Source organism: Pleurodeles waltl, chromosome 5 (assembly GCF_031143425.1).
Source record: "Pleurodeles waltl isolate 20211129_DDA chromosome 5, aPleWal1.hap1.20221129, whole genome shotgun sequence".
In the NCBI taxonomy this organism is placed as follows: domain Eukaryota; kingdom Metazoa; phylum Chordata; class Amphibia; order Caudata; family Salamandridae; genus Pleurodeles; species Pleurodeles waltl.
The window spans coordinates 1,776,053,857-1,776,075,257 of record NC_090444.1 but is presented as its reverse complement, the minus strand read 5'-3'; the positions used below and the strand labels follow the sequence as shown (position 1 = coordinate 1,776,075,257).

General features: G+C 42.8%; 1 protein-coding gene across 2 annotated transcripts in view; it reads right to left on the bottom strand.

Moving 5' to 3' along the window:
• The window catches only part of RBKS (ribokinase), a 381,325-nt gene that overhangs the window by 249,507 nt on the left and 110,417 nt on the right, over positions 1 to 21,401 (bottom strand). The window contains exon 4 of one of the 2 annotated variants that reach the window (XM_069236222.1): positions 749 to 811. The exons of the other annotated variant lie outside the window; for it this stretch is intronic. Coding sequence (XP_069092323.1) covers positions 749 to 811 — 63 coding nt within the window. The remainder of the gene's footprint in view (positions 1 to 748; positions 812 to 21,401) is intronic. 2 annotated transcript variants of the gene reach the window in all.

Sequence of the window (21,401 nt, the reverse complement as noted above, 5' to 3'; positions counted from 1 at the left end):
AGGGACTTATTAGTAAACCAAACGTGCGAATCAGGGATAACCAATCATAATCACAATTTACGCAGGGAGCGCTTGTACTTTAGCACTGGTCAGCAGTGCTAACGTGCCCAGAGTACAAAAAAAATGTAAAAACGAAATCCAGCACACAGTCAAAAATACAGGGGGCAGAGGCAAAAAGACAGGTGAAACCACGCCAAGGGTGTCAGTATATTAACAACAAAATCACAGATTGAGAGACAAAAGGAAAGGAGAATAAATTTACTGATTGTTCAGCTGCATGCCAAAACCACACCCGCGCCCCAGCTGTATGCGTTATGTGGGCCATTTTCTGGAGTATGTATCATCTACTGACAAAAAGGCTCCCCTCCCCCCCACATTGACACCAGAACAAGTGACTACCATTCCAAAAGAGCTGGGTGTCAGGCGCTTCATTTGAACTAATATCAGCAGGTGGTCTCCCACCTCCAGGGTGGGCAACAGGGATTTGTAACAATCTAAAATGTATTTCCACCACATTTTACCCTCCACAAATTACAACATGCTGGGACCCAGCCCTGAGAACTGGCTGGCCAAGTTCCCTTCTTGTAATTTATTACCTCTTTCAAAAGATGACAATCTGCTGTACTTTTATCTGATGATTTAAAAGATACAAACATGCATTTCTTCAGGCTACGGAGTGTAAAATGTGCCACAGGCCAAACATTTCTGAGACAGAAGTGCTTAGACTCATTAATACAGGATTACACACCTTCGCTGTTGACTATGATTGAGGCGGCTCCAGTGGCTGCATCCTCAGTCTGCCCCACAAAATCTAAAAATAACAGAGGAAATCTTTAAAATGCACAGTTTTGCGATAAAATAAAATCTGGGTTAAAACGCACAGAGGTAATTGTCAATATGGCGACTAAGCAAAAATATAGAACAGCATGTGATACTAGCTCACTGACTGAGCTCAAAACATGAATGACTTAGTGAGCTATTTTCTGTGTGATTCTAGGTTTAATTTAACTGTGAATTCTATTATGTTGCACGCTTTATTTTATACTGCAGCGTTCGCAATATTGTTCAGACCTGGGTTCTAGCAGTCTTACGTATAAATAAATAAATGTATATAGGATATGACTGTTTATAGTAAAAGGGAGGCACAGGCAAAAGGCAAAACATATAGGAGTACAATTTAGCAAAAACATGAAAATAAGGTTTAAAATTAAAAATACATTGTATCCATACAGAATGATTACTGCTTACAGCAAAAAAGTTTAGAGCAGTGGTTCCCAACCTTTTGACTTCTGTGGACCCCCACTTTATCATTACTGGAGCCGGGGGACCCCCACTGAATTTTTATTGGATTCCGGGGACCCCCCATTGAATCATTATTGAAAGCTGGGGAGCTTATCTGTTAATATTATTTAATTTTCTAAGCAGTCGTGGACCCCCTGAGGAGGCTTCGCGGACCCCCAGGGGTCCCTAGACCACAGGTTGGGAACCACTAGTTTAGAGCATAAACACAACTGGAGGAAAAACTTACATCCGGAACAGGTATAGATAAAGTGTAGCATTTATTTGGGTAGGAATTTCTTAACATTGATTGTGGCTGGAGTTATAAAACATAGGACTTAATTGGGAAAAGCAGATGAGATGCTTAAGTAACAAAAAGAAGAAAGTACAAAAGAAGGAGCCATGTAGACATGAAGTAAAAATTATCAAGATGGCTGACTTAGATACATGTCAGCTGGATTAGTGACATATTGAAAGACATGGAAGTAGACAGCGGAGAACAGATTAAGGGCCATACGGAAACAGTACATCAGCAGATTCATACTTAATTGGGCTACAACACCAGCAGCAGTGCATCAGAGGTGAAAAAATAGAGAAATAAATCACACTAGGTATTATTATGAGGGATTAAGGTGGTTTTTGATAAAGCGGATTTTAGTGATTTTCTGAGAATGGTGAATTGAGGGAACTTTTCTGATGTGTACAGGTTGACTAAGATCCTAGACCAGGACCTGGAAGTCATGCCGTTTTCGTTTGAAGACAGTTGTGAATTGCAAGACATTATTCTTCGAACTGAGATTTCAGGAACCTCTTGACATCAATAGTATTTGTACTAAATATATGGGTTAGTTACATTTTAAGGGAGCACTTTTGTTCGATGGACAGCCATTTGATGAAGGGAAGGAACATGCTAATGTGGTCAGTGTGGTATTGTGAGTAAAGCAAGTAGTAACTGGACCCTGTGGACCACTATCCTATATTACTGGACACTGGGAAACACAAAAAAAAACCACGAAGAACACCTAGAAGAAACAAACAATAGAAATAAGAACAAAGGGAATAAACATCAGATTAAAAAATTGTAACTAAAACAAAAATAAAGGAAATAAATAGTAAAATATAATCTGCTCAAACAACCACAACAAATAATTTAAAGAATGCCAAAACCAAAGAGAACCATGTAAACTGAAAACAGACAGAATCCAACTCTGCCACTTACTTGGGTACTTCAAAACAGCTTTTGATCATGTCATGCAGTAGAGTCTAGACTCAAAATGGAAAAGCTGGCGGGATCATAGATGCATCAGGATTGAAAGATGTAAATCATATAATTCATATTGCTCCTCCTTATGCTTGTTCTGTTTAATTTATCTTTATTTAAAATTGTGTGCAAGAAACTGTAACAGCTTTACAAGTTGTAAAAAGTGGTGATTTTGGCGAATATGTCTCTCTAAACAAAATAGCCAAGGCACCACACAATTGTTTATAATGAAACATCAAACTTGACACTAATTAGAGACAAGTATTGCAAATAAGGTAGTTAAATCCACCCCATAAAAATAACTTTGTTGGTGATCCCTAAGACTCAAACCCCCCGTCGCAGAGCTGCTCAGCATATAGACCCATCTCCCTCCTGAATACTGAAATCAAGGTGATGTCCTCGATTCTTGCGGCCAGGCTGAAAAAAGCGCTCCTGTTGTTGGTACACCCCGACCAGTGCTGCTTCATGACCTTCCGAAGCACTAGGCACTGTATTAGACACTTGCACTCGGTCCCCCCTGGCTTTGCTCCTACTTGACTTCGAAAAAGCCTTCGATACAGTGGACTGGTCTTACCTCAACCACGTGTTGCAGAGCTATGGACTTGGGCCCAAATTCCGCGGCCTCGTGAGACTACTCCATTCAAATCCAACTGCTAGGGTACAGGTAAATGGTGTGGTCTCTGATCCTTTCCCGATCAGACGAGGTACTCGCCAGTGATGCCCGCTGTCTCCGCTGCTCTTTGCACTTGTAATTGAACCATTGCGAAGTTGCTGTGTGAGGACCCTTTGATCAAAGGGTGGGCACGGCCCGGGGGACCGGAGGACCGCATGGCGCTCTACGCAGATGATGTCCTCCTTTATATCGCTGACCCTGCCACGAGCGGCCCACGTATCCTACAGATCCTTGACCTCGTCTCAGAAGCCTCAGGCCTTACGCTAAACCCCCATAAATCCTTACTGGTCCCTCTGCACCCCTACAGAGACTGTATCGAGTGGCAACACAACATTTCCATCCGCAGGAACAGTTTTAAATACCTGGGAGTGTTCATTGCACTTATTCCGGAACTAGCTTGGGAACTTAATGTTACACCACTCACTAGGAAAATCAAGGACGATTCACAAAGATGGTGGCACCGCCAGGCTGAAAAAAGCGCTCTCGTCGTTGGTACACCCCGACCAGTGCTGCTTCATGACCTCCCGAAGCACTAGGCACTGTATTAGACGCTTGCACTTGGCCCTAGTGCACCGTGGTGCACTGACTCGGTCCCCCCTGGCTATGCTCCTACTTGATTTTGAAAAAGCCTTCGATACAGTGGACTGGTCTTACCTCAACCCCGTGTTGCAGAGCTATGGACTTGGGCCCAAATTCCGCGGCCTCGTGAGACTGCTCTATTCAAATCCAACCGCTAGGGTACAGGTAAATGGGGTGGTCTCTGATCCTTTCCTGATCAGCCAAGGTACTCGCCAGGGATGCCTGCTGTCTCCGCTGCTCTTTGCACTTGTAATTGAACCATTGGCGAAGTTGCTGCGTCAGGACCCTTTGATCAAAGGGTGGGCATGGCCCGGGGGACCGGAGGACCGCATGGTGCTCTGCGCAGATGATGTCCTCCTTTATATCGCTGACACTGCCACGAGCGGCCCACGTATCCTACAGATCCTTGACCTCTTCTCAGAAGCCTCAGGCCTTACGCTAAAGCTCCATAAATCCTTACTGGTCCCTCTGCACCCCTCCAGAGACTGTATTGAGTGGCAACACAACATTTCCATCCGCAGGAACAGTTTTAAATACCTGGGAGTGTTCATTGCACTTATTCCGGAACTAGCTTGGGAACTTAATGTTACACCACTCACTAGGAAAATCAAGGACGATTTACAAAGATGGCGGCACCTACCCCTTAATCTATTAGGGAGAATAGCCCTCTACAAAATGATGATCCTTCCCAGGCTCCTTTATGTATTACAAAATTTCCCATACCAGATTCCTAAGACGTGGTTCAAAGAAATAGACTCGACAGCGCGCCAGTTTCTCTGCAACGGCACCCATCCTAGACTGGCCCTCTCCACCTGCCAACGGGACGCCTATGATGGGGGTTTGAGAATGTCCAACATCCACCTTTACTACATTGCAATGTATATATGTATGTAAAAAGGATTTATAGAGCGCATTCCGGCTCGATAACGAGCATTGAAGCGCTAAACAAAGGTGAGAAAAGAGAGAGAGAAAGCGCAGTGCCGAAAGAAAATAAAGAGAGGGGCACAGGAATTCAGAAGCAGAGACTAGCTCGGGAAGAGACGGGTTTTAATCAACTTTCTAAAGCTCAAATAATTGGTTTCCTTCCTGATATGAAGGGGGAGAGCATTCCAATGTTTTGCCGCAACCACTGTGAAGGCTTTGTCCCCCCACTTAACTTTATAAGTCCGCGGGGCCTGAATAATGAAATCTTCAAGGGACCTAAGATGACGCCTAGGTCTATACTAGCGAAGATGAGTGACTAAGTAGTGAGGGCCAATACCGTGCACCGCTTTATGGGTCAAGTACAGTGTTTTAAAGATCACACGTTGGGCTACGGGGAGCCAGTGAAGTTGTTTGAGGCTGCCTATGGCTGAAGCTGATCGAGGGAGATTTAGAATCGATCTTGCCGCCATATTCTGAATAAGTTGTAATTTTTTCATGGAGACACTGTCCAAATTAGAGAGGAGGGCGTTACAATAGTCCATCCTGGACATGATCAGGGCTAATGTAACAGTAACTTTCCACCTCTGTTGTAAATAGGGGAAGATTTTTCTTAGCATTTTTAAAATCCACAAGCACGTCGAGACAGTGTGGTTAACTTGATTTTTAAAAGATAGGCGGTCATCAAAGATGATCCCTAAGTTTCTGCTGGTGGTGGTGGGGACAGGGAAAGTACAACAGTCAGCAGGCCACCATCGGGAATTCCAACGCTCAATGCCAGATCCAAAGCATAAAAATTCAGTTTTCGCCCCGTTGAGTTTCAACCAATTGGTTCCCATCCAATCGTTAATGGCTAACATACAATTGTGACAGCGGTCAGCCGCCTCCTTCCAGTTTTTGCCCACTGGAATAATAAGCTGTGTGTCATTGGCATAAGACGTGGGCATAAATCCGAACAACGGTATCAAATTGGCCAGGGGTTCTACATTTAGATTAAACAGGGTGGGGCTTAATGAGGAACCCTGAGGAACCCCACAGGGCAGCAAATAGGCCGTAGATGTGAAGTCACCACAGCTGACCGAGGTCCATCTGTCAGTCAGAAAAGACTTCAGCAGTGCCAGGGCCTGATCTCTGATACCCGCCTGAAATAGGCGGGTTAATAAAATTTGGGGTGAAATGGTGTCAAAGGCCGCCGATAAATCTAATAAGATCAGGATAGCGCCTTGCTCTTCATCCACCATCCTACGTATAGAGTCAGAGGATGTGATGAGTGCGGACTCGCTGCTATGAAATTTTCTAAAGCTGTGTTGGGAAGGATCTAGCACTCCCCTCGCCGTCAGGAAAGATATTATCTCCTTATTAATATGCTTTTCGCATATTTTTGCCAAAAAGGGAAGGAGAGCAATAGGGCGCAAATTACTTAGGTCTTGGGGGTCTCTGTTTGCCTTTTTCTTTAGGGGGATAACAGTTGTCTCCTTCCAGGAGGCTTGATAGGTTCCTGATGATAGTGCCTCATGCAAAATGGGAGCTATTGCTCGAGAGAAAAGTTCAGGGGCCAATTGAAAGATGGACGGGGGGCATGGATCCAAGGGAAAACCTGACTTAATTTTGGCTATCAGCTTTTGAATGCGATCTTGCGGGGGAGAAGAAAAATTTGATAGAATCCTATTGCTATTATTTAGTTCCTCATCAGTCAGGGTAGGCTGATCCCTGATCTCCCCATAAGGGGTGAAATTAGAGTGAATTTGTAAAATTTTATTTTTAAAATATGTGGCGACTTTATCACAAAAAACAATGCATCTGCTCGTAATCAATGACTGGGTGGGAGGTGGCTGGACAGACCCCACATACCGATTGGAGCTTCATACACTGAGCTACGAAGGAGTTTTTGATGCCCTGTACGGTGGCCCGATCCCTAAGACCGTTCCGGAAGTGACAAGAGCGATCATATTGGGGTGGCGTGAGGCCCAAAGGGTGTCGGGATGGTGGGGACGCCTCACCCAGCAGACCCCGCTCTGGCATGGAAGACTACTTGCGGACGTCGCAGGACTGGAGGGATTCCAGAGGTGGGACAACACTTGGGGATGTCTGGGAAGTAACACACCTGAGGTCATTCGTGGAGCTACAGGAACACTTCTCGCTACACCAGACACAATTCCATAAATACCTTCAGCTTCGCCATGCTTTGTCCGTGCACATACAGGAGGGAGACTGTGTCCCCGAATGTAGCCCTATGGAGGCGAGAGTGTTGATGGGAAATCTAGGCAAGGGTGGAGTCTCCAGATATACCGTTCCTTACTGGTCAACACTACCAGTCCCCTGGGGGGCTCCCCGGAAATGGGAGGACTGGGTGGGACCAATGGAGGAGGAGGACTGGGCAGAGGCATTAATGGCCCCTAGGGTCTTAACAATGGCCAAGCGATTCCGTTTAATTCAGACCCTATACCTGCACATGGCATACCTCACTCCCACTAGATTATATAAAGCGGTCCTCCGAGCCACATCTAACTGTCCCAGATGCACCGGTCCAGATGCTGACTTTTTCCACATGGTGTGGGCTTGCCCAGTGATAATGATTTACTGGAGGGCGGTCATAGGGGAGGTCTCTGAGGCCTTGCGGGAAGGTATCGAAGTGGCACCATTACCACTTCTGCTGGGGGTCATGGGCGAGCTGGGCCTAAGGAGAGCAGACAAGATTTTCTTGGGTGTGACATGTTTGGTGGCGAAGAGAGACATAATGGCAGAATGGAAGGCCAGAGTGGCACCGGCTTAGAACAAATGGAGATGTGGAGTGGACTGGTGCGCAGAGCGTGAGAGGCTGGTATACGAAGCCAGGGGATGTCCAAACAAGTACATGAAAGTGTGGGGAAAATGGGACGATGTGGCAGGCTCTTAGCGGAGAAGTGGTGCGTCTGGGAAGGAGATACCCTCATGAGGCTGACATATAAACTATTGACTATCATTCATTCTTTGTATAGATTTGCCCTACGATGTCCAGACGTGGTCTAGGGACTGACCGTCCGCAAACACCAGTTGGTGTTCTGTTATGTGTATTTGTATCTTTATTTTCTTGTTCTCTTAAAATCAATAAATCTCTTTATAAAAAAAAAATAACTTTGTCAGATTATTTTCTGACGCTTAAAAAAGGACAAATATTTTTCTCAGGATCTTGTTTCTAATCCTTCTGAAAAAGTTAATAATATTACTAAAGAAGATGCTGGATTGCTCACATTACGGTCCTCGACACCCTCAAAACAGCTGCTAACAAACAAAAGTGATGAGCTCAAAGACTGCCGTAATCAATTTTAGTTTTGCTCAGTCCACTTAATTACAACAGTCTAATGAATTAAGTAACAATGATATTTCAAAAATTCAAAGAGAAGCTACCGCTGATTATGATCAATTATTGATGAAATATATGTCTACAACACTAGATCCCATAGCAACAGTTACTATTTTAGAAGATAATGTTCCACAACTTCAAATTGTAGCTCCACCAATGTCTGGTATGATGTTTTCAATCTAATCTATTCTTTCCTCAGAGGTTAAATTGTTAGAGCAACAGCTAATCTATGAGGACACTTACTTTAACCTTGAAATCTCTGAAAGCAGAATCTAGTAATACCAATAAAAATAATAAGTATATTAACATAGACGGACCAATTAAGAAGTCTAATTAGCAATGATCAAGAGACTGAAAATTCTCTAGAATCATCTGTGTCAAACAATGATTCCTTGATACATGCTGAGTCCATAGATTTGGTCACTTGTTTAACAGAAATCCACCAGACATTATAAGGATTAAAAAAGAAGAAATACAATATGTAATAAAAATCCTTTTTCTTTGCAGTTGAAGTGTAATAAGTGGAAATAAAATAGAGATTGAAGAATCCCACGTCTAGTTAAAGTACAAATGAAAACAGTGTTAAATCTAATTGCTATTTCTTTTGAGCCATCTATTTTGCCCATTAACGATAGCTTAGAAGAAAGGCCATGTCATCTAGTGACTTTTTACCTGTTCCTGAAGGATTCTGTATTCTTTTTTACTGCTTTATTTCTTGATTGAGGGAAGGCAAAATATTTCAATTGCCAAACGATGCTTAGTATATTCCACTGTGTCCATCAATCATGGTTGTTCTCCTCAAAGGACAACAACAAACTTGTAGAACTTATTGTAATAATGGTGATCTTCAGTTTGGTGGCTCATTTGTTCATTTTTCCTCACCAGCAGTAGTCCAAATGGTATGGAAGAATAGTGACATTTTCCCACATAATGTTCATTCAGTAAAAATGCTTTGTCAACCAAGAAATGTTCAAACACCAACAATAACGACATAAGGAACCGACCAATGTATGATCATGGTCTTCCATCCCATATCAAAGTTTATGCTTCAAATCTGATCGTAACTCAAAAGAATGGTTTAAGAAAAATATTAGTGATTGAGTCAGAAAATGCAAAGAATTCATCTTTTGAAATGAAGGACTGGTCATGGCTATCTAGGGCCTTGAATTACTCCACCACTTTATGCAAGCTGATACTTTATAGTTGAAATATAGCTGGGTTGGAACATTTTCTGAACATGGATGATTTATGTTTCTTTTTTTTCTGATTCATTAGTCATTTGTTTGCAAGAAACATGACTTCTAAGTGATCATTATAGAGTATTTGCTAGCCCTGCCTTGCCATTCTCCAAATGTCATGTAAGGGAGGCGGGGCTTTGTATATTACTGTGGTTGGACAAAAATTGGTTAGAATCAAAATCGGTTTTAGAACTTGAATTTGCACTAGTATTGTATTTCTCATATATGGATTTAACAGAATCTTATCACAAATTACTGCTTTGTAATGTTTCTTTCTTTCCCGGGTGGGATATTAATATGGAATTGTAGATATTACTATGAGAACTAGTGATATTTTGTAAAGACATGTTATTGTAATCGGTGATTATAATGCAAAAGCGGCTTTTCAGATTTAGATACCTCCTGGGATTTGTCCTGTCCATCCCTTCCTAATAAACATAGTGATAAGCGAGCAATATGTTATCCTGGGCTCTGGAATTATAGTTAGCCCTAACCAATGGTCAATGCGAAAGTTTGCCAAGTTGGTGCATTTAATGTAACTTGAGAAGATATTTTTTATTACATATACAGGGAGCAAGTAGATAATTAATTTTAGAACTGTGTCCACAAAATGAAGTGATCAATCTGAGTTAATATTAACGATGGAAACACAGACATATAAGATCTTTGACTAATCAGCTTTTCTCAGTTATTCATTTCTGTTGCTCTAATCACATGTATACAGTACGGTGCTTTTGGGAAAGAAGGCAAAAATGGGATTATTCAATTGTTAGTCAATTTGTATTGATTCAATTAGGATTAATCGGCATTTTTTCTTTAATGTGTTATTACCATTACTTAATATTTTTATCAATATTACTTGTACATTGGTCAATCCTTTTTCCTTGCGTAATAAAACAAAATCATATAATTATCTTATAGCAAGAAATTAGGTCTCAAGGGAAAAGGCAAGATGCAAGATGCAGACACTCTTTCCAGTTAGTACAACCCACATGAAATTTATGAGACTGATGGTTTATCATTGTAAAAGCACTTAGCAAAGACACAGACAAAAACCTGTCCCGGTAGATGAAGATACTTGGTGGATGTATTTTAAAGAACTTTACAAGTTTTCAATAATATTTTTGATATTAAAAAATACAGGCTTCATTTCTCTACTATGAAACAGACAGCCATTGAACGTATGCTTGGTGTAATCGCTTCTATGAATAATTTTCCTTCCCAGGGACCTGATGGTATATCATTCACTGATCTGGGCCCAGTTACTTAAATCTTTTTTCATACATTATATTTCTTTGAACTGCATTCCAGACTCTTGAAAGGGTAATCACTTTATAACCTTGTAGAAAAAGGGTGTTAGATCAGCACCACTGAATTATCAACCCATTTCTTTGTTAGACATTACAGGGAAAGTATTTGCTATGATAATTTGATTTCAGGTGGTAAATTGAGTAAACAATAAACAACCTTTACCAGTCAAACAAGTGGCTTTTTGCCCATTTTTCCAGAATTCATATTATGCCTTCAACTATTATGTGAATATTTGTAACAAAATGTAAAATGAAATTATTTGTGACATTTATTGATTTCAGCAGAGCTATTGACCGCGTTGATCATCCTAAATTGTGGCATAAATTAACAGCCTTAGATATTCCTGACCATTTACTATTCCCAATAATGAATCTTCACTCTAACAATTGGGTTTGTATATAACTGGGATTGACAAATGAATTTTCATCAAGATTTTCTATTCGAAATGCCCTAACCTAAAATAAGGCTGTGTTTTAGCTCCCTTGTTGTCACTCTATTTATCAGACTTACTAGCTTATATGAATCATCACATATCTTCCCCTCAAACTTGGGAGATCAAGAAAATTCTACCGTGATGTATGCAGATAATTAAGCCTTCGTGGACTCTATCCCAGTTGGTCTAAAAAGACAATTAGATGCATCAGCGGTTCGTGTCATTACACATAATTTAAAACAAAACCAAGAAAATGATTATGGGAGCTAAAGGATTGACAGCCCTGAAGAAATGGCATTTGAATCAAAAATGTATTAAGACTGTACAAACTATGTATAATTGGGAGCTTTTATCACCAGTAACCTATCATGCTCCAGCCAAAGCAAAATTAAATCAGCAAAAGCCAGCTCAGTTGATTTAAACTTTCTTCAATTCTTTATGGTCTAAGGTAAAAGAGACATCCCCGCTCTAATTAAAGTATACACTGCTAAGAATTCCTCACATTGCACTTCAGGGAACTGAAGCAAAAACCTTCACCTCAATTGTAAAGTAAAGCCAGAATTGTGGAAGGCATACTTTGATATACATCACTCGACTCCAGATTAAACTTTTGCAATTGGGAATGAGTGAAAAAGATCATTTGGAATGAAATTATAAATAATATTGAGGAAAAATACCTGCTTTCCAATGTAATATTCTTCTGCTTAAATTTGTTGGACATAACTAAACAAGAAGTGTAAATCAACGTAAAAAGCAATTAGTTAAATAACTACTGAAAAAGAAAGAGCGCAACCAAAAATTTAATAATTTTTCCGATTGTGTCAATATTAAAAGATTACAACTTAATTGTACTATTATTTCTGTGGGGAAATGCGATTATATTTAAAATCTAATCTTGATCCTGATGTTAAAATATTTTATATAAATTTTAAGATTGGAAATCTTTAGGTATACGAAAATATCTGGGTCCCCAATAAAGATGGGGAAAAGACATCCAGGTTCTCAATTTTGTGATGCAGATAATCAAGTCTTATTTTTATCTCCTGGACTAATAACTTATCAAAGTCGATATCTAAGAACAATTTTTGTGATGTTTATTATAGAGACTTACTCTTAAGCTTTATTCGTGGAGTTTCATCCAAGACCACTGAACATTTGTTAGTGATTGTACATTTTTGTATGATTTTAGTACTTTTAAGTCTTCTTGATATTATTTATTTTAATTGTAGTTTAAGAATGTGAAATATTCCTGTGGGAATATTAGAAATAAATCAAACAAATACTTTTCACAATGAAAAACCTATGACCAAAGATATCTGTACGCATCAAAAAAACATTTGCTGCAAAGCCTCTAAGAAAATGTAGGCACAGCAGTTAAATATTTTCAGAAGAAATGTGGACTATGAAAGGTGGACAATACCCCATTCTCGTGGGTCACTCACACAGGATTCACACAGAAAGTAACAGTCCTCGTCCTCCAAAGGCAATGGTGTATACTTGTTTATGATAGCAGACTGGCCACACAACAAATGAAAATCTGCACGATTAGTGGTAGACTGTGGGGAATCCTTCAATTACTTTGAATAGCAGACTACAAGAAAATGATACGTAGACCAAAATATACAGCGTGTTGATATTAAAGTGAACACCTTGTTGATGCAGAAGCCAATGAGATGACTCAAATGATTTTAAAAGGACAGCAACATACAAAGACAGGACTCCACGTTCACGTCATCAAAGGCTCAATGCCAGCAGACTATCTGCTTAAACTTCACACTATGGAACAGCAGATGCTAATTGCCAATTTATACATAATAGATAGTGGTCTGACAATTGTGTAACAGTATCCCAAATTGTTCTCAGGTCCGAAAAATTAAAACACTGAAGTCCAATTATACATCAATGAAGTCATCAGGCCACTGACCCAACATCTGTGCAAGGTGGCATTTCATCTTCACAAAGTGACAGGAGAAGAGCTAAAAGACCTACCTACTGGCAGCAGACATCACTGAAGAATCCAAGGACCAACCAGACCCATAAGTGTGCCCATTGGTAGTAGTTTCCAAAAGCAACAGAATATGAAAAGTATGCCTACATCAACATGTATCAACGATATGGTTCAAGCAATAGTAAATAAGTAGGGGACCTTACTATTGCCTAATAAGTGTCTCTAGAATAATCAAACAGACACATAATACAAATCAATAAGTAACAAAGAACATCATGATAGAAAAGACATGAGACACAATGGAGAAAGATGAATACACCATCAGTATATATTTTTATGAAAGAAAAAGATTCATTCATCAGTGTAATGTTCACATATGCTGTGATAGCACAGTGAACAGGATTCCATATGTGCTTTAAGTGAATGACAACAATACATAAAAGGTTTACAATTCTAAAGGCACTAAAAAGCTTTTGATCCTAAAGAAAAGCACATAAAACCAGAGCACTGTGTGGAAAAACACTCCCTTGAAGGTGAGAGAGTCCAAGAGGTATGACCCCAGGGAAGTACTGATCCAGGTCTTCACAGGATTAGTCAAAGACATCCAGAAGGGTGCAACACCAAAGAGCTATAAGGAAGAATCACCTGCTGAATAATTTGAGTTGTAATCATAATAGGAGAGATGCCTAGAAAAACATCACAAAATCAGAATGGGGAATACATTCACACCGCTAGTGTTTTTATTAAAGAAGAATGACGTGCTGCACACCATTAATATATACCTTAGGCAATCTCTAACCTTCAATGAAAAAAAGTTATATTTTTAATGGAAGACTCATAGACACTTCAAATTGTAACAAAAGTACCTTTCGCTATTTACGTCCTTGGGCTTTTACCAGACTATTGTACACGAAACGGACCACCAAGACCATACATTTTGCTTTTGACCTTCAGGATAGAAAAGGTAAGCAGTCCAAGGCATATTAAGAGAGATGATTTGCGAAAGATACTCCAAATTCTGTTAAGCATATAGTAACAGAAATAACTCACTGTCCGTCTAGTGTTTTTACCTTGAAAAGTAAAAGCACTTGAATCACAGCGAAAGCTCAATGCTGTACATAAAAAGTGGAGGGCACAGCAACGCACACAGTTATACGTGGGACATAATCCTGATAGGGGCCATCTAGTGAGTATTAAATGAGCTGTTCTTAGATTCTCGTAGTTAAGGCATAATGACAGGTGATTTCTGCCCAATACTTCTACAAAATTTGCACACAGGTTAGTTTCAGGCAATTCCTGACTTTTTTGTATTCATCCCAGACTGGTGAAGACACAGGGGGTTATTACAACTTTGGAGGAGGTGTTAATCCGTCCCAAAAGTGACGGTAAAGTGACGGATATACCACCAGCCGTATTACGAGTCCATTATATCCTATGGAACTCGTAATACGGCTGGTGGTATATCCGTCACTTTACCGTCACTTTTGGGACGGATTAACACCTCCTCCAAAGTTGTAATAACCCCCACAGTCTTTGTGATCTAATATCAGCAGGAAGAAAAGGTAGACCTGGGAGCTCCCTGTCATGGGAACCCAAAACAGAAGCCCGAAAAAGGGAGAGGCTTCCTCACTCAGTTACCTTTCAAACTGTTGGGGTAAAACTTCTAAGGAAGAACAGAGCAGGAAGGGAGCAAGGGCTATCTCTACACTTCAACGGCCCTCTGTCTCCAATCCGCCACGCGCAAGAGTCTGGTTCATTTCAGGGGATTTCTGCAATGTACTGGGGGAGTCCTACAATTCACACTGCTCTCTGCCAGGCTCTCTCCTGCTTCCATTTTATGCACCACTCACATACAGGAGGTCCAAAATGGCTTCCTGTGCATCAATGGCCAAACACAGATTACCCACTGCACACTCATCCTACTACATGCACATACATGTCCCACGTAGATGAAGTAAAGGACTCAATTGCAGAGGACTGCTAGACAATTTAAAACAAGAGGTCAGTAATCAACTCCCCCTTTGTAAGAAACAATTGGAAAAGGGTCTGTCCCACCCCCGCAATCAGTCGCTGTCATCACTGTCGGCCTTCCACAGTCCGATGAGCCGATGGCAGCTATGCTCAAAAAGGGGTGCACACACAGTGCTCCTCCAGACCACAGAGCCCACTTCCATTCCACATCATAGCTCCTCCTCAGCATGATTGTTGCCTATGCTGAGAGCAAACAATCACAAATACGAAGATACTCACTACATGGGGAACTTAGGTGAGGGGTGTGCTCTCTCCTGGGCCATGCAGGAGACCTTTACCACCACCTTTCCACCCCACTTAGCTGCTTGTCACACACATCCTTCTTTAGTTTCACTGCCCCTTCTTTTTTCCAGGTCCACCCTACCAAGGCTTACCACCCACTCGCCTTGCTTGTAGGTACCAGTCATTTCGTTCACTCCATTGCGTGCCACTTCCTGGCACTAACATCCACCTTATCCACTCTTCTACCTTTCACAATATGGCTTTTAAAAACATGTACAGCAGACCTGTGCATTTCAAATATCTGCCATGGTCTTGTACTGGTACAAAGGAAAGGACTTGGACCTAACCACTCACACAAGGCTGCTTTTGGAATATCTAGCTCAGAGAACTATATTTGCAGAAAGTGTAGAATTAAAGTTAAGAAACTGGAAAATGTGATTAAAGCGCCTTAAGTTTCCTGCAGCAGGTCAGTGAACGCTGAATGTAGGTCACACCTGGTGCCTTTATTGTTAAAAACAATGTGTTAACTTAAAAAATTATACTAATTGAAGGGTATGAGGCACAATACTCTGTGTTCTCTGAAATGCATGTAATTAGACCAAACGATCTACCCATAAATGCAGGTGTGGCCAACAGCCTGAATGTTTCTGCTGATCCACACCTGCGCTAATGTGCAACATCTTTCAAGGAACAAGCACAGATACCATCATTTAGATTTCAATCATGATGTGAGCACTATACAAACCTGTGCCCTCCCACTGCTCCTCGTAGCCACAGCCTACACACACGACAGCATTTACATACTGCATCATTCAAGGGGATTGTCAGACAATCAATATTATTCTGCAGGGCTAAGGACCGGCTCTCTTTCTATAGGTATTAGTGTTTATGAAAGTGTGTATACTTGGAACTTTATAGGTAGAAGAACTAGAAAACAAAGGCCTCTGTGTCGATTGTGCCCTTAGAAAGAAAGTAAGATGTCTTTCTTTTCATAGATTCACTTAGCTGTCATAGTTTTCACATACCTACTGTCTTGGCATCATTTTGTTAACTTTCTAAGTGCTTGGTGTCATTAGTTGGGATGGACAAAGTTTTGGAACTCCTTTCAGACCAACCTTCTAGATCAGGTCACTATGCGTAGGAACAAAAGTAACTCCATGCATGTTTCCGCCTTGTTGGATTTCATCAATATCTGGGCCCAATACATTGTGAAAAACATATGTGCAGAAGCCCAGAGTTTTTTATCAAGAGCCTGGCATGGAATGCTGGGTTTCGCTGATACCAAGGCTGCCAAGTCTTGATTCCACCTTGTGCCTTTTTCTTCCACCACCCTGCACTTCCTGTCTCTTTATTTCACCCCTCTTGGTTCTTTTTCTTGCATGCTTTCTTCCCATGTCACTCTTTTCCTATCTTTATCTCCCTTCCTCTTTCTGCCTCTTTGCACTTGTCTGTCTTGCTCTGAAGAACAAGTCCCCATAAACAAATGCCAGTGCCACCCATCTGCAAACACAGGCACAAATTAAGCACTGATGGCCCTTACGGCAATGTTAGATTACAACTGTACTAAGGTTTGCAGCTTGTAGTCATCTCATTAGGTCATATTAATGCATTAACCAGAAGCCCCAGCCTCGCTCTGAGAAGGTGTTGTGTACTCTTAGCACGTAAGTGTGAATTTTCAAAATCCACAGTGTATAATAATGAGGCACACAACACCACGTTCAGATACTAATTAAGGGCACAATCTTTCGCTACTTCTCAAGGTTGCATTCCTGCACCAGCCATTAAACGTAACTAAAGTTTCCCCGAGTGGCCAGATTTTACCGGCTTCCTATACAGACCTTAAAGTTTGTGTTAGCCTCAGGTAACTCCTCATTTTGGCCACTGCTGGGGCAACTACGGGCCGATTGTGGCAACAGCTTGTAAACAAATACATTTTGCAGACCCAACTGAAACTCAGAGTACTAAAGGTTTCTTCGACTACATCTCAGGAGATACAAATAAACACTTGTGTATAGATCGCTTTGCCCACTGGGCCACCAAAGAGAGGCACCAACCATAAGAAAGTAGCTTTGTCACAGATCTAATAGGGACATTTCACCCTTAACTTCTAACTTGTGTGCCCTCTATACAGGGATACACGCAACATCAAAGACGTTTCTACCTTTTGGGGGCACGGGGTGCTATCTATGTGAATATATGTCTTTAAATTCCCAACCTCGCCATTCCTCCTTAATATCTTAGGGCCTGATTTAGAATTCAGAAGATGGATTACTCTGTCACGAATGTGAGGGATATCCTGTCCACTGTGTTACAAGTGCCATTGAATATAATGCACTTGTAATATGGCGGACGGGATATCCCTCATGTTTGTGATGGAGTAGCGCACCTGCTGAACCCTAACTCAGGCCTCTCTCACTTTCCTCCAGTGTCTCCTTGTCTTTCCCTACCTGTGTTCTTTGGATCTCTATCTCCACTTTACACTGGCCAAACCTTGGCACTGCTAAATCTGAATGACAAAAAACCAATGGCTGTGCAGGCCGGAATCAACATTTCTGAATCATAGAAGATCCCTTGAGGCAGCAGTCCAACCCCCAATCTTAAAGCATCTACTGTAGAATTTCCATCCACCAGCCTATCACTGTGGTTTTGACACTGCAGCAAGGTCCACGCCTTCCGAATCTTATCTCAACCAATAGCATTTTCTAAATACAAAGGTGAATGGAATGCCCGGCCTTTGGTATCAGGAAGTTTCAATTCTGAAAAGGGCGTGTAGGAGAGGACTACGCTTTGCTTTCTCTTTACTAACACAGCAGTCAACGCATAATAAATATGAATACACAAAGCAACTCATTGGTTTTAGCCACTGACCTTGCTACATTGCCTAATTTCACCTCTGGAGAGAAGGATTGTGACCCCCGCATACACATTCACTGGGCTCTCTGTTCAGACTGGTGTTGCTATCAGAGGGAATGGGATTGGTGTATCTTTTAAATGATGTGAATAGCTGCCTACTGGGCAACTCGAAAGAGATGTGGTGAACACCTAAATCTCTGGGGCCATCTGTGGCCCTGAGCCTGTTGAGGTAATCAAGCAAAATAAAATTGTGTTTTCTGGACAAATAAATGTATCTCCCTGTGCCTCAAATTATATGAAATAACAACTGTGCATTACATTATGAGCTAGTTCCCTCTCGTCGTGATTTAGGTGTGCCAGACCTTGCCCCCGTGACCCCTGGCCTCAGAGTTGCAAAAGCAGTGCCAACAAGAGGATGCAAACAGGGTCCTAATGAGCACTGTTTACTTTCTGCAGCTCCCACCGGGACAGAACATTTTCAGATCTGTGAAATAAATGCATTCAGCAATTTAATATGCACTATTTAGGATATATTATAAAAAGAAATAAATTAAATAAACTACACGGTTTAAGCACCTCGTTTGCTTTTTGCATAGAAAATGACGAGTTTAAACAAAGCCTTCATCTGTGCTTTGCACGAGTGATGATTTTCAACTAGTATAAATCAAAATATATTACACAAATTATAAGGAGTTTATCCAACCAATAACACAGTTAATACTGAACATCTGCTTCATATGAATTTATACAGGTAAAAAATACAGCTGTTTTTAATCAGCGACCCTTGACCCTAGGGTAGGTCGCTTCCCCCGCCGCTGCAGCTCCACCTGCCCAGGCTCCTGACACCTCCCAGCAGGACCAGCTAAACCGTAAGTACCCCCCCCCCCCCCCCCCGCCCAGCCCCGCGCTACTCACCTCTCTTTCCCTGAACTTCTGTCTTCTGCCTTCTGCTCTCTCCTCCATCCTTTCTCCGCACCTCTGCTGTCCATTTCCCATCGCCTTCTGCTCCTCCTTCTGGTAGCCATCTTCCTCCGCTCTCTGCTCCTCTTCTGCAGTCCACTTGCTGCGTGTTCTGCTCTTCCTCTGTGCCTCGCTCCTCTTCCTCACCGCATTCTCTTCCTGCTTTGCTCTTCATCTGTGTTCTTCATTTCTCCTCTTCCTCACCGCGTTCTCTTCCTGCTTTGCTCTTCATCTGTGTTCTTCTCCTCCTCTGCACCCCGTCCTGCGTGTTCTTTCTTCTTCTGTGTTCTTCTCCTCCTCTGCACCCCGTCCTGCGTGTTCTTTTCTTCTTCTGTGTTCTTCTCCTCCTCTGCACCCTGTCCTGCGTGTTCTTTTCTTCTTCTGTACTCTTCGCTGCATGCTCCTTTTCTTCCTCTGTGGCCTTCTCTTCATCTTCTGGACTCTTCCCTCCTCTGCTTCTCTGGTCTCTCCTCTTCTTCTTGACTCTTCTCTCCTCCTCTTCTGTGGACTCTCCTCTTCTTCTTGACTCTTCTCTCCTCCTCTTCTGTGGACTCTCTTCTTCTTCTTGACTCTTCCCTCCTCTGCTTCTCTGGTGTCTCCTCTTCTTCTTGACTCTTCTCTCCTCCTCTTCTGTGGACTCTCCTCTTCTTCTTGACTCTTCTCTCCTCCTCTTCTGTGGACTCTCCTCTTCTTCTTGACTCTTCTCTCCTTCCTCTTCTACTCCTCTCTTCTTTTCTTCCTGACTCCTCTCCTCCTCTGTAATCCCCCTTCCCTATCTTTTTTCTCTCTTCCCCTCTACCTGACCCCCCCGCCCTCTGCTCTCCCGCTGCCACCTCCCGCTCGGCCCCACCCCCCCTGCTCCCATTCGTCGCCCCCCCCCTCCCGCCCCCAGCTGACCCCTCCTCCCCCCCTCCTCCCTCTTATGGCGGCCGCTGCACGGCAGAGTCAGCGACCCTGGACCCTAGGGTAGGTCGCTTCCCCTGCCGCTGCAGCTCCACCTGCCCAGGCTCCTGACACCTCCCAGCAAGACCAGCTAAACCGTAAGTAGCCCCCTGCCCAGCCCCTCGCCCAGCCCCGCGCTACTCACCTCTCTTTCCCTGAACTTCTGTCTTCTGCCTTCTGCTCTCTCCTCCATCTATTCTCTGCACCTCTGCTGTCCATTTCCCATCGCCTTCTGCTCCTCCTTCTGGTAGCCATCTTCCTCCGCTCTCTGCTCCTCTTCTGCAGCCCACTTGCTGCGTGTTCTGCTCTTCCTCTGTGCCCCGCTCCTCTTCCTCACCGCGTTCTCTTCCTGCTTTGCTCTTCATCTGTGTTCTTCATTTCTCCTCTTCCTCACCGCGTTCTCTTTCTGCTTTGCTCTTCATCTGTGTTCTTAATTTTTCCTCTTCCTCACCGCATTCTCTTCCTGCTTTGCTCTTCATCTGTGTTCTTAATTTTTCCTCTTCCTCACTGCGTTCTCTTCCTGCTTTGCTCTTCTGCTATGTTCTTCATTTCTCCTCTTCCTCACCGCGTTCTCTTCCTGCTTTGCTCTTCATCTGTGTTCTTCATTTCTCCTCTTCCTCACCGCGTTCTCTTCCTGCTTTGCTCTTCATCTGTGTTCTTCATTTCTCCTCTTCCTCACCGCGTTCTCTTCCTGCTTTGCTCTTCATCTGTGTTCTTCATTTCTCCTCTTCCTCACCGCGTTCTCTTCCTGCTTTGCTCTTCATCTGTGTTCTTCTCCTCCTCTGTACCCTGTCCTGCGTGTTCTTTCTTCTTCTGTGTTCTTCTCCTCCTCTGCACCCCGTCCTGCGTGTTCTTTTCTTCTTCTGTGTTCTTCTCCTCTGCACCCCGTCCTGCGTGTTCTTTTCTTCTTCTGTACTCTTCGCTGCGTGCTCCTTTTCTTCTTCTGTGGCCTTCTCCTCATTTTCTGGACTCTTCCCTCCTCTGCTTCTCTGGTCTCTCCTCTTCTTCTTGACTCTTCTCTCCTCCTCTTCTGTGGACTCTCCTCTTCTTCTTGACTCTTCTCTCCTCCTCTTCTGTGGACTCTCCTCTTCTTCTTGACTCTTCTCTCCTTCCTCTTCTACTCCTCTCTTCTTTTCTTCCTGACTCCTCTCCTCCTCTGTAATCCCCCCTTCCCTATCTTTTTTCTCCCTTCCCCTCTACCTGATCCCCCGCCCTCTGCTCTCCCGCCGCCACCTCTCGCTCGGCCCTGCCCCCCCGCTCCCATTTGTCGCCCCCCCTCCTGCCCCCAGCTGACCCCTCCTCCCCCCTCCTCCCTCTTATGCCGAGGCAAGCCCGTCTGCGCCCGTCCGCGCCTGGACCGCACCCAGCGCCACGACCCCTGGCCCCCAGCACTCCCAAACCCCGCAGC